This window comes from Bos taurus, chromosome 2 (genome assembly GCF_002263795.3).
Source record: "Bos taurus isolate L1 Dominette 01449 registration number 42190680 breed Hereford chromosome 2, ARS-UCD2.0, whole genome shotgun sequence".
Classification (NCBI taxonomy): Eukaryota; Metazoa; Chordata; class Mammalia; order Artiodactyla; family Bovidae; genus Bos; species Bos taurus.
In genome coordinates this window covers 89,437,663-89,451,366 of record NC_037329.1, presented here as the reverse complement: position 1 = coordinate 89,451,366, position 13,704 = coordinate 89,437,663, and the positions used below count along the sequence as shown (strand labels likewise).

The 13,704-nt window shown below is 41.8% G+C and overlaps 1 protein-coding gene across 2 annotated transcripts in view; it reads right to left on the bottom strand.

Annotated features, from left to right (window-relative positions):
* Positions 1-7,112: 7,112 nt before the first annotated feature.
* Positions 7,113-13,704, bottom strand: part of AOX2 (aldehyde oxidase 2) — a 77,859-nt gene continuing 71,267 nt past the window's right edge. The window contains exons 35-36 of one of the 2 annotated variants that reach the window (XM_059875094.1): positions 9,939-10,014; positions 7,113-8,903 (exon numbers count right to left, since the gene is read on the bottom strand). In XM_059875094.1, coding sequence (XP_059731077.1) covers positions 9,961-10,014 — 54 coding nt within the window. In that variant the 3' untranslated portion in view covers positions 7,113-8,903; positions 9,939-9,960. Of the gene's footprint in view, positions 8,904-9,938; positions 10,015-13,704 lie in introns of those variants that run through there. The other variant, NM_001281918.1, reaches the window with a different exon arrangement.

Here is a 13,704-nt window from a genome sequence, read left to right as displayed (position 1 = left end):
GAATCTAAAAAATAAAATGAATTAATATAATAAAAACAGACTCACAGATACAGAGAACAAGCTAGAGGTTATCAGTTGGGAGAGCGAAGGCAGGGGAGGGGCAAGACAGGTCAGGGATTAGAAGATACAAATTAAATGTGTATAAAATAAATAAGCAACAAGGATATATAATATAGGGAAATATGGCCATTATTTTATGATAACTTTAAATAGAGTATAGCCTATAAAAATACAGAATCACTGTGTTGTATATCTGAAACTAATATAATATTGTAAATCAAGTATACTTCAATTTCTAAAAAATCATGTAAAAGTGAAGAAAAAAGGAACTTTGGTATTTAATGACATTTTGAGAATCAGTTGTTCTAGAAAGAAAGCAGAAATAACAAGTAACAGATTTGTCTATGAGAAATGTATTTGCTAGCACACATTAGGAAGGTCTCTGCTTTTTCAAGGCAGGTAAGATGTAACAACAATATGCTCTACGATCTCCATTTTTATTTCCCTTATTCAATAAATATCCAATAAATACCAGCCATATGTGTGGAGATCTGTAATGGAGATCTGAAGGCAGTAAATCGTGGTAGTTAGGGTGTGCGTTGTCCAATGAGGGACATAGGACAGGCACAATACCACTGTGAGTGTGCAGATGTCGAGGTTTGTACTGGATGCCATCAGAATACGGAGGAAGGAGAGACCAAATCCACCGTTGGGAAGGAAGGGATTCGCAAAGGATCCTGAATAGGAGGTATTTGAAGGAAGAGAATTTGGATAGATGGAGAAATACAGCCAAGAAGCAACACACGGAAAATCCTGAAAAGTGACCATAGCTGCCAGATTCTAAGAGTAGGAAGCAGCATGGTGTGTCTGGTATAGTGTGTGTGTGTGTGTGTGTGTGTGTGTGTGTGTGTGTGTGTGTCTGTGGGTATTGGGAGAAGGGTGGCAGAGATGAGGTGGGGATTGAGAAAAAGGTTGTGCTAAGAGTTTGGTCTTAATCTGTGTTCCATTTTCTGTATTTGCTTTGATATGCTTGAGAAATTTAGTATAAACTGTGATATATTTAAATATAATTAACTTTTATCTATAATTTTTTTGGTATATATACAAAATTTTATATAATCAATTTGTGTAGTAAATTTGCCTTTGAAGAATCCAAATCATGAATTTGCACTTCAAGATGAGTTCCCTGGGCGTTCTCTGGGGTCCAGTGGCTAAGACTCTTGAGTTCCCAGCGCGGGAGCCTGGGTTCAGTCCCTGGTCAGGAAACTAGATCCCACATGCTGCAACTAAAGATGCTTCATGTCCCAGTGAAGATGGAAGATCTCATGTGCCACAGCTAAGACCTGGTGAATCGGAAGAAAAAGCAAAGACTAGTTCCCTAAGTGTTCAAATAATTTTCTAAAACTCTCTCTTAAGGTTTTGTTAATTGGCATAGGGGATGTTAGAAATAAGATAATGTGGTTGTCTAGAAAGCTAACGTTGGCCATATGAAGAAGGTGGAGGGATTCAGCAGGCAGTGCTGGGAGCTCTATTGGTTCTGGGAGCCTTCTTAGAGGATGCTGTCCCTTGTCCGACTGGAAGGTAGATGATTCTGCCATCAGAGTGTTGTGCCCACTCAAAGTGAACCTGCCATGCTCGACCTATCTCAACTGGTGGAGGCTGCCAATATTTATTAAAAGAATCTGTCGAGTGCTATATTTGTCATTTCCCTAATTACTTTAGGTAAGTTTGTGATAATCTAATGCAGTGGAGATCACTGGAGATTATTAAAGAGAGTAAGCCACCAGCAGCATTTTAGAAAGACCTCTGGAAGAAAGAGGCCTGGTGGGCTGGAAGGTAAGACCCCCCCCCGCCCCATTGGATTCTATTTTAACTGAGTTGATATATGCTTTTTACAATGTGTTTTGTATACTTGCTCGTCTTCTTCATCCTGTAAATTTTTAAAGTACCTAGATTCTGGCAATATCCCTTTGGGGTGTTGTTTCAGAATAGGGTAGCTGTGGGCAGCCAGATAGGGGAATTTTGAAAAAGCTTTTTACAGGACTTCCCTGGTGGTCCAGTGGCTAAGACTCCCCTCTCCCAATGCAGAGGGCCCGGGTTCAATTCTGGTGAGGGAACTAGAACCAGGATGCCGCCACTAAATGATCTCACATGTGCAGCTAAGACCCAAATAAATAAATAAAGCTCCTTACATGGTTCTGATATGTCTACTCCTGCTTCCTCCAGGCATTTAATGGAGTGGAGAAAAGAGCTTCAGGGCAGGAGAGAGGACAGGGTTTTGATGTTGTTGTTTTGCTTATATGCACATCTTATCTCCTCACTATTTATGCATTGTGAGCAAACTTGAGAATAGGATATTGAAATAATAAGCTCTTGGAAAAGACCCTGATGCTGGGAAAGATTGAAGGCAGGAGGAGAAGGGGGTGACAGAGGATGAGATGGTTGGATGGCATCATCAAATCAATGGACATGAATTTCGGCAAACTCGGATACAGTGAAGGACAGGGAAGCCTGGTGTGCAGTCCATGGGGTCGAAAAGAGTTGGACACAACTGAGTGACTAAACAACAACAAACTTTGATTCATCTTGTCTTTGGGTAAAAATATAAAATAAATAAATAATTGTCATAATGGTGTTTGAAAGGCCTGGGGAGGGAAAAAGCAAGTACATTGCATTTTCTATGTACTAAGTTGGATAAGCCTTGGAGAACATTTATACTCCAAGCACTTTCTTGAGCCAGGCTTCCCTGGTAGCTCAGCGGTAAAGAATCTGCTTGCAGTGCAGGAGATGCAGGAGATGAGGATTTGATCCCTGAGTCAGGAAGATTCTGGAGAAGGGCATGGCAACCCACTCCAGTATTCTTACCAGGAAAATCTCATGGCCAGAGGAGCCTGGCGGGCTACGGTCCACGGAGCAGCAAAGAGTTGGCGCCAACTCAAGCGACTGATCACAGCACAGTACTTTCTTGAGCACAAGGAGCCAAGAGACTGAACAGGTGGAAGGAGATCTCACTTACATTACAGTTTCTGCTCTTGTAATATTTGTTAAAAAAGGAAGAAGCTCTTCCTTAGTTATACATTTAATGTTAATCACATTGGGCTTGTTCAAAGTTAACACAAAGTTCCTTGTATCTTCTCCCTGAAATGTAGTCATCTACTGGTTACAGTTAGTCAATAAATTATATTTGTTGTAGGATATGAAATTTATTCATTTAAATTGTAAATGAGCTGTCTTCATCAGATCCATTACTATATAAATTGCATAGGTTCTCCTGACATATAGAACAATTTCAGAGTCCTGTGTCTGTTTGTTTTTCCTTGCTAGCTATATGTCAGTGTCTAACTTTAAAAATGTTAAACCATGACTCATATCACACAATGTGTTGGGAGCAAGGTCAAAGATATAGTCAATGAGGGAGCCAAGAAGAAAATACATCTGGGAAGGAAGACATGAGGGACTGATACGGGGAAAAAAGAATGCCAGAATAAAAGGTATACAGTTAGGTTGAAAAACAAACAACTTCCAAAACAAAGCTGTTGCATGTCCTGCAGGGCAGAAACCTCCCTGAAGCCACTGGCATTATCTTTTCAGCTATACAGAATTCATTTGCACTTTGTCAGTGTTCTACTAGTTAACACCTGTATTAGTTTTCTCTTGCTGCTGTAACAAATCACCACAAACATGGTGGCTTAAAATAACACAGATTTATTATCTTACAGTTGGGAGGTCATGGGTCACAGTGGGCTTAAAATCTAAGTGTTAGTAAGGCTGTGTTCCTTCTGGAAGCTCTGAGGGTGAATCCATATCATTGCCTCTTCCAGTTTCTAGAGACGGCATACCTCAAGACCTAACTTTGGTCAGAGTGTAAACCCTAATACATAGTAGATACATGAAGTTTCATTTCCTTAGAGCAGTTCTGTCCAATATAACTTTCTGGGATGATGAATATGGTCTCTTCTGTGCTGTTCAGTATTATAACCACCAGCCACACATGGCTATTGAGTACTTGATAGGTAGCCAAGGCAGCTAGAGAACTGATTTTTAAATTTAATCAATTAAAATTAAATGCTAAGTGCTTCCTGGGTGGCACTAGTGGTAAAGAGCCCACCTGTCAATGCTGGAGACATAAGAGATGTGGGTTCCATCCCTGGGTGGGGAAGATCCCCTGGAGTAGGAAATGGCTACCCACTCCAGTATTCTTGCCTAGAAAACCCCATGGACAGAGGAGTCTGGTGGGCTACAGTCCATGCAGTTGCAGAGTTGGATACGACTGAAGTGACTTAGCTCGAACGTAGGCAAGCTCTAAATAGCCACGTGTGGCTTATAGTCACCACAAGGGCAGAGCATCCCTGGAGCATCAGGTTACTCATTAATGGGTTTGTTAGTTCTGGAGTATGACTTCAAAACATCCCACAGTATTTTTTCCCCTTATTTCCAAGTTTTGGGAAATTTTTGTTAGCATGTACAAGTAATATAAATAATGCATTCAAGAGATTAATTCAATAACAATGTAACCTGACTTCTTTGTCAAATAAATATATTTTTTTTCTTGTTACCTTCCTTAGATGAGTATCTGAGTTACACAGTATAGGTTTCACAAATACTTTCTGTTTGAGTAGAGCATATTTGCTTGCTCTTCCGTAGTCAAACATGTAAAGCATCAGTTTAAGATAGACCCTGTGGTAAAGGATGAGTAAAATATAGTCCCTGCCACCAGTAAGAATGTCTGTTGTCCAGAAAGGGAGGGCATATACATATGTAGACAAACAGATAGTGGGAGAGAAAGAAGAACCAAGTACAATAGGGAGTAAAGGAGGGAAGATCACTCTATCCCAAACTGTATCTGTTAGCCTTAGATTATTGGCGTAGTGAGGTGAATAGTGTCACTCCAAATTTATGTCTACCTGGAACCTCAGAATGTGACTTTGTTTGGAAATAGTGTCTTTGCAAATGTAATTAGTTAAGATGAGGTCATAATGGCACCCCACTCCAGTACTTTTGCCTGGAAAATCCCATGAATGGAGGAGCCTGGTAGGGTGCAGTCCATGGGGTCGCTAAGAGTCAGGCACGACTGAGTGACTTCACTTTCACTTTTCACTTTCATGCATTGGAAAAGGAAATGGCAACCCACTCCAGTGTTCTTGCCTGGAGAATCCCAGGGACGGGGAAGCCTGGTGGGCTGCCATCTATGGGGTTGCACAGAGTCGGACATGACTGAAGCGACTTAGCAGTAGCAGTAGCAGCAAATCCAGTGATTGACGTTTTAATAAGAAAACAGAGAGAGGTAGGCATAGACACACGGGGAAGAAGACTGTGTGATGATGGGGGCAGAGAGTGATGCAGCTGCAAGCCAAGGAATGCCAGGAGCCTCCAGAAGAGGCAAGGAGAGGGGCTCATCTCTAGAACCCAAGGCTTTGTCAACAGCTTGATTTCAAAATTCTAGCTTCCAGAAATGTGAGGAAATAAATATTTAAGACATTCAGTTTATGGTTATTTGTTGCAACAGCTCTAGGAAAGAACACCTTTTTTTCTTTTTTGGCCTTGTCATGCAATTTATGGGATCTTATTTCCCTGACCAGGGATTGAACCCTGGCTACAGCAGTGAAAGCACCAAGTCCTAACCACTGGACTGCCAGGGAATTCCACCCCTGCCTCCTGCCCTTTTTTTCTTTTTTTTTTAAGAAAGTAGTGCAATTGGAAAGGGTACCCTCTAGCTCACAGAGTTGAATGCTGGGCTGAAGAAGCCAGCCTTCAGATATGTAGGAATAGGGGCCCATCTGAGGATCTCAGTAAGTGGAGCTTGTGTGCTGTACGTGGCCCAGGGCCGTGAGATCCTTTACCCTTCTGTACCTCACTCCAGAGTCTGATTCTCATCGGAGAGACTCTTGACCCAGGTTATCCTGTGCCTTTCCCAGCAGCCTTCATGGTGGAGGACAGGTGACTTTCCAAAGGAAAAGACCCCCAGCAGATAAAAATGACAGATGACTACTCTGCCGATGTTTGGATAGACCTTTTTGGAAGAAGAAACTCTCCTGTTGCATGCTACTCATTTAGCAAGGGAGGGTGGATGGTTACAGATATTGAGAAAGATTGGCCTGGCAGCTCTGTGCCAAATGGTTTGGAGCAAAATTAGCAGTGATGTCGGTCAGTGTGGAGTTAAGAGAGGGTGGAGGCATCTGTCCTGCTACGGTGACTCTGCCAGGGAAACAGTGCTCTCGTTTTGCAATCCGTGGTTTCTTAATATTGACTCATTCAACCTGAGTAGGGAGACAGAAGATACCTTTATTTTCTGTCTCCAACTATTGCTGCCTTTTTTTTTTTTTTTTTTACTTTTTGGTATCTTGAAAATCAGAAGGCATAATTTTTGCTACTTGTCTACCCAGTTATGTGAGACTGATTAAGTGTTTTTCACAGTTTCCGGGGTTGAGCTGGGAGCAGACTATTTTTTCATTTACATGAGAGAAAACCCACCCAGAGAACCCAGGCTCTGAAGGCAAATATACAAATGCCTTCTGTGTACCCAGGACCCCGGGGGAAGAACTAGGAGGGTTCATAGAGTCCAGATGAGTGTCAAGGATTACAGTTTCTCACTGTTATGGGCACCAGGGTTCTTACATGGAAAAGGGGGTGGAATTGTCTAGACAGAGAAAGGGAACAGCATCTTGCTCAGTGGGTCCAGCAGGTATAATGGGCATGAGTGACTGGGCATTGTGGGACCAGCTATTTCTGAAGGAGACAAAAAAGTAAAAAGTAGCTAACAAAAATGGTTAACACTTAACACCCTGCACTTGTGTAAAAACTGGATGAGATGGTGATATTAGAATAAGTCTTTGCCCTGCACACCTTTGCATATATTTTTTTAACTGTGTGAATGTATTACTTATCCAAAAATTCTAGTTAAGTTTTAAGTTTTATCCTTTACCAAGCCTTATAGAGCTCAAGGAACTGGTTTTTAGGATGTGGTTTCAAATATGTCTTTTTAAAAAAGCACTTATATCCATGCCATCCAGATTTTAGTGCATAAACTTACATGAATAATTTTTATTCAGATTCCTCTGTTCTTGGTGCTTTATAGTTCTCAACCATGACAAATGAAAAATCCTTAGCCCTAATAGGCCAAAATTTTTTAAAAATTATGTTTATCATCATTTAAAATGACACAAATGATAAAAACACATGCATTTTTCACATTCATATTAGATTACACAGTTAAGGATTTTATTTTCAAGAGCCAAAACATTTTTTCTTTATTACTTTCAACTTATTTCACCCTGGCTACTCCCACTAAGTTCCCAGCTCTCCTGCTCCAGTGGGCAAGAGTCTTGTATCATTTATGCCCTGCCCATGACCCTTCTGCTCCTGTCTCCTTTTTCTCTGTGCTCCTGTCCCACTTCCTCCCTTGGGCTCCTGTGGCCCAGTGGGGCCTCCCACCACTGGACAGGCCTGTGGACAGCCACATCCCAGTCCCTCCAATAAGACGTGCTCATGGCCTTCAACGACCCTCAGAATAGACTACATGCCCAATCTTTGCCTTCTTTCCCCAGATACCCAGCACTCTCAGTTCAGCCTCCCCTCCTTCATTCACTCCAGGAGTCACTGCAGATGACTGTGAGCCTGATGGTATGACTTCTGGTTGACAGAACATCATTTTACCCTCTGACTTTTTGGTCAAATGAGGCCTAATTCATACGCTGGTTTCTCCTTCTCTGAAGGCCCCTAAAATGCAGGTCAGTGGAATCTGATGGATTCTGCATGTTTTAACTACAGCATAAAGGTGATTACAATTCAGGATTCTTTTCCTCTACGTTGTTTTCGTTGTAGTTCAGTCACCCAGTCGTCTCCGAATCCTTGCAACCCCATGGAGTATAGCACACCAGGCCTCCCTGTCCCTCCCATCTCTGGAAGTTTGCCCAAGTTCATGTCCATTGCATCGGTGATGCCATTCAGTCATCTCATTCTCTGTCACCCTCCTCTCCTTCTGCCCTCAATCTTTCCCAGCATCAAGGACTTTTCCAAGGAGTTGTCTGCATCAGATGAGCAAAATACTGGAGCTTCAGCTTCAGCATCAGTCCTTCCAATGAGTATTCATGGTTGATTTCTTTTAAGATTGATTGGTTTGATCTCCTTGCTTTCCAAGGGACTTTCAAGAGTCTTCTCCAGCACCACAGTTCAAAGGCATCAATTTTTTGGCATTCTACCTTCTTTATGGTCCAGCTCCATGGCACCTACTTCTATATATGGAAAACTGAGCAATTAAGCATTTCTGAAACTGATAACAGAGTGGATACTTTTTCATAACCAAGTTAAAAAAAAATAAAGGGTTTTGTGATAATATATTAAAAATGTTTTTACATTGTTTTTCCCCTCCAAATTCCAAAAGAATGTTAACCAGTTGCATAGCTGACCTACATGAGGAAAATATTCCTTTGCTGTCCAATGCTCATAGCTACTCCACAGTAAAAACAAAATGATACAAAACCTTTAGGACTTTTATGGTGTCCTTACAACTGAATCAAACACATCTCTGGGAAAACTAATCACATGTTCATCCGCTGAGAAGTATCTTTCATTGTAGAATTGTAACCTGGATTACTAGTTTAGTTAGATTGGATGGGTACACAAAGGGAAATTTTGCTTTCACAGCAATATTTACATGATATCTTCAGAAAAAATAAACGTTATGCTCCTTGCTGTGACAAGTGCAGTGTTTGATTGGTGGCCTTTAGGCTAGAAAGTCTAAGTCAACAATTTGGAAGTAATGATTCATCTTTTTAATATAATAAAACCTGAATAATATTTCTAAATTTTGTGTGTTCCACCCCCACACAACAGTACAAGAATATCAGTTTGGAGTCCAGTTAGCATTAACAAACCATCTTTTCACTTGTGAAAAACTGAAACTCCTGGGAAAAAAGAAAAGATAATAATTATAAAGGGGTACAAATCTCAACTTTGAAAAGAACAATAAGTAGTTGACAAAATGAACTGTAAGCTTCACAGATTTGAATAAGTACATTTAGGGAGTTATTTATTCTCTCTTGCCCTCCATATCTTCATTTATAAAATAAGAATCAGAGAGGTCATATAAAATGAGATCAGAGGTTTTTAAAAAAAGATTACTTATTTTTGGCTGTGCTGGATCTCCATGGCTGCTCTGGCTTTCTCTATTTGCGAAAAGTTGGGGTTGCTCTCTAATTGTGCTTGGGCTTCTCACTTCAGTGGCTTCTCTTGTTGTGGAATATGGGCCCCAAGGCAGGAAGGCTTCAGTAGTCGTGGCTCCCCGGCTGTAGAGCACAGGCTCAGTAGCTGTGACACATGGGCTTAGTTGGTCCAAGGCGGTTCCCTGACCAGGGATTAAACTCATGTCCCCTGCATTGGCAGGCGGATTCTTTTCCACTGAGCCATTAAGGAAATCTAGTTTTGATACTTTTTTAGCAGAGATTTAAAATGTTACGGGGAACACACACACATATATGATTTTAGTGTGGAATAAATTTAGTAAGGTCAATGTTCAGCACATAAAGCAAATACATATGCTACTCTGAAGAGTGCAAAAATTTGAAATTGCAGGTAAAGGAAGATAGTTAAAGACTCAGGGACTTCCCTGATGGGTCAGTGGCTAAGACTCCATGCTCCCAATGCAGGAGACCCAGGATCGATCCCTGGTCAGGGAACTAGATCTTGAATGCCACAACTAAAAGATTCTGCATGTTGCAGCTAAGACCCAGTGCAGCCAAATAAATATTGAAAATATTGGATAAGATTAAAAAAGAAACAACTATACTCCAATAAATATTAATTTTAAAAAAGGGGTTTAAAAAGGAAACTTGATTTACACACTTGTGCAATCCTAAGATATCACAGAACACAACTTGAAAACCACTGGACTAGCTGATCTTGTCATTTTGAGTAATTCTCTTTCAGCTTATTGATCTTACCTTTAAGGCAATGACAGCAGTGTTATGCTACTGTGATAGACCAGGGTTTAAATGTCTTAGGATCATCTCTTGGGATCTAAGAAAGAAAGTAAATTAAATACTAAACATCATAATACCTTTGTAATATTTCACCAGGAAAATGATATCAAATCTGTAGGTTTCGAAAGATGTTTCTGATGGGAAGCAGCAGGATTTTCCTGGGGAATGGGATTGTACCATTCCTTTCAAATGACAACTCTGAAAAGATAGGCGGTCAGTGCTGTCATCTCTGCTGATCATTACACTGCTAATTAAGAGGGTACACTCTAGTGGCTCAGACGGGAAAGAATCTGCCTGCAAGCAGAAGACCTCAGTTTGATCCCTGGCTTGAGAAGATCTCCTGGAGAAGGGAATGGCTATCCACTCCAGTATTCTTGCCTGGAGAATTCTATGGACAGAAGAGCCTGGCTGGATACAGTCCATGTGGTCACAAAGAGTTGCACGTGACTGAGCAACTGACACTTTGACTTTTTTGGATTTTTTACCTATCTTCTCTGCCTCTCAGATGTGAATCCCCAAAAGAATTATAAATCCAACGAAAAACTTTGTGGGAGGAGGATGGGAAGGGCAAATTGGTTAGGCTGACAGTTGCTTGTAGTTTACAGACCCAGACTCCTTTGCAGGGATCTGAGAAGAGCCCTGTCTACATGCCTAGCCAAGTGATTTGGCTCCAGTTAAACTCCAGCCCATTTCTCTATTCCGGGCTAGAAGCCCCAAGAATTTAACCTATTTGTCCTTCTTCCTTCTGGTCCGCAGCTCCCATCTGCAGAATTCTCTCTGCTGGGTTTGCCCCAAAGCAGAATAAACAGAATGTACATTCCCGCCTCCTCTGCATTCATGTTTTTGTTTAAAGAGTTGACTTTTAGTTACAAAAGTGTTAAAAACATAAAAAACTTTCTGTAAATAATGAAAAGTGATGAAGATTTCAGAAAGCTTGTCTCCTGATATTTATTTCACACACACACACAAAAAAAAACACAAAAAGAGGACAGAAAACCACAAACAAAAACACAGCCCAACTCCTAGCATGTCAGGATATCTTTACCAGCCCCATTCTTACTGTTTACTCTCAAACTGTATTGAAATGTAAACAGAGGGCTAGTTTGCCCTCCTGAGAGGGACTTCCCCGATTCTCTAACCTAACTGCTGCACTAGGATTTACTTGGCTGTCTTATTTAGGGTCAGCCTGTTCCACCTGGACTGGGCTGGATGCAGGACAAAGCTCCTCAGTCTCGTCTGAGGTAGATTCAGGTCAACTCTTCTGTTAAATTTTAGTCTCTCCAAAAACCTGTTTCCTATTCTTGTCACCAGACCTGGGTTCCTGGGGTACTCTTCTACTTTGGGACTCAGATCAGTACTCATTCTCTTGCTACCCCAGTCTTCTTGGGTCTCACCCACTCCCTAGCTTCTTGAGCAAGGACCCAATTTCCCTTTTTCCCTCAAGGATCTCAGCTCTGGGATGTAAACAGATCTTCGCTGGCCTTTCATGATCTTCTCTTTCACTTCTCTCTTGTTTAGGGCCATCATTCCCTTTCTCCCTCTTCCTCTTTCTCCCTGTTGGTTCTTGATAGCTATGACTAAGGCAATATATTGACTTTGGTGGTCAAGACTGATTCCACTTATAGCTAAACCTTCTGAAGTATATCTGTGCCCAGTCTCACTGGTTTCAGTGCCTAGTGTCATCAATCCAGGATTGTTCATCACCCTCATTGTGCAGGAAAGGATGAACTCAGGAGGCCTCCATTTTCCAAACGCTGCACATTCCGAAGAAAGGGTTAGCCTTTGACCAACTCCTGGGAGTAACACCCTAGCCCTTGGACTATCCTGCCTTGTAAGAGTGCCTTTGTTTACCTGAGGTCTTAATAATATCACTTGACTTCTGGAAGGGCTGGACACTGAGTGACTAAGGTCAGCTTTGCACACAACCTGTGCCTATGTGACTGATCCCTAATAAAACTCCTGGACACCAAGGCTCAGCCGAGCTTCCCTGGCTGGCAATACTTCGTGTATCTTCTTCTTCCACATTGTTGCTGGGGAAAGCAGGTGGCTCTCTGTGTGACTCCACTGGAAGAAGACACCTGAAAGCCTCACCTGGTCTCTCCTGGACTTTGCCCCATGTGCCTTTGCCTTTGAAGATGTTAATCTATACCCTTTCACTGTAATAAGCCATTACCACGAATAACAGCTTTCTGAGTTCTGTGAGTCCATCACTGAGTCATCAGAACTGAAGGTAGCCCTGGGGACTTCTGACCCAGTCATCATCATCATCAGTGTGTATTGACCATTTACCACGTGTGACAGCTGCTAAATGCTTTTCATGTGTTTTATTCAAACCTTTTAACAACGCTGTAAGGAAACTAGAGTTATTCTCTCCACGAACGTTTCCTGCCATTTTATAAAGAAATTAAATTATGAGTGGTTAAATGCATCATCAAAAGTAGGCTGGATGGCTGATTCATGTTGATGTATGGCAGAAATCAACACAATGTTGTAGAGCAATTACCCTTCAATTAAAAACAAATTAAAAAAAAAATTAGGGCTGGGATCACCACCCCAGTGCCTTTGACTCCAGGGCCATATCTTAATCACAACGCTAAGAAATTGCGTCATAACTCCTTTCCCTGACTGGGTAAGATGGCTGCCTTTTTCCTTTTTCCCATTCTGCATCCCTTATTCCCTCTCTTAATCTGAGGGATGCCTCCAGTTTTGCCAGACTAAAGGAGCAACCTTCCAGAGACCAGGTAGAATTTTTAGATGCAAAAATACATATTCACTAACAGTATCAGATCATCCCCTTCAGCAGTAAGAAAGGTCACTGTATGAAGTGTTACCACGTGTTGCCTCCTGGAACAAGCATGTTCAATGTCTTCCAAGACACCATGAGAGGCAGGGAGGAGGAGGAGGTGGTGAAGAATGGGCGAGTTCATGCCTGTCTGAATGTGTGAAGGTGTGTGTGTGTATGTGTGTGTGTGTGTGTGTGTGTGTGTATGTGTGTGTCCCACCTATCTGCCTGTGTGTGCCTCTCATGGGAGCAGGATCACAGGCTCAGTGTTCTGCGGAAGCTGTTGCAGTAGCCCAAGTCGTGCGATCTGTATCTGCGCTCTGTATCACAGAATCCATGTGACTGAGGCATGACTGTGCTGCTTTAAGGTCCTGCTGATCGTCTGTGGCTCAGCTTCCGGCAGAACAGGCTAGATACTGCATGTTTCCACACGTTGCTGGAGTAGGTTCCAAAACCATAAGGAAAGGGCATACAGGCTTGTAGGACTGGCAGTACATCTCCCCCTGCTCAGAGGAACGCAAGCCTGTGTGTGGGTAGGATATGGGGTTGAGGACTAGCATTTGGGGGCAAACCAGCTGAGAACAGTGCAAGTAAAGTAGGCTTGTCACAGCACAGGAAATGCTCACACGCCTTTCCTCTTTCATCGTCAGGAAGGGCTTCCTTTGCTGAGCTAAACAGGTGGCACTTTTAATGTTGCCAACTCTCACAGAGTGTGTGCACCTAGAAATGCAAAAGAAGCAGGGAGGGAAAATGAGACATGGGTCCTAATGAGGTAGAGGGAGAAGAGTAGGTGAAAGGAGGCTGTTTTAGGGTTTTTTTTTTTCTAGTTTTTTTCAAATCAAAGTATAAATTGATTTACAATATTTTATTAGTTTCACGTGTCCAACATAGTGATTCAATATTTTTATAGATTATACTCCATTTAAAGTTATTACAAAATAGTAA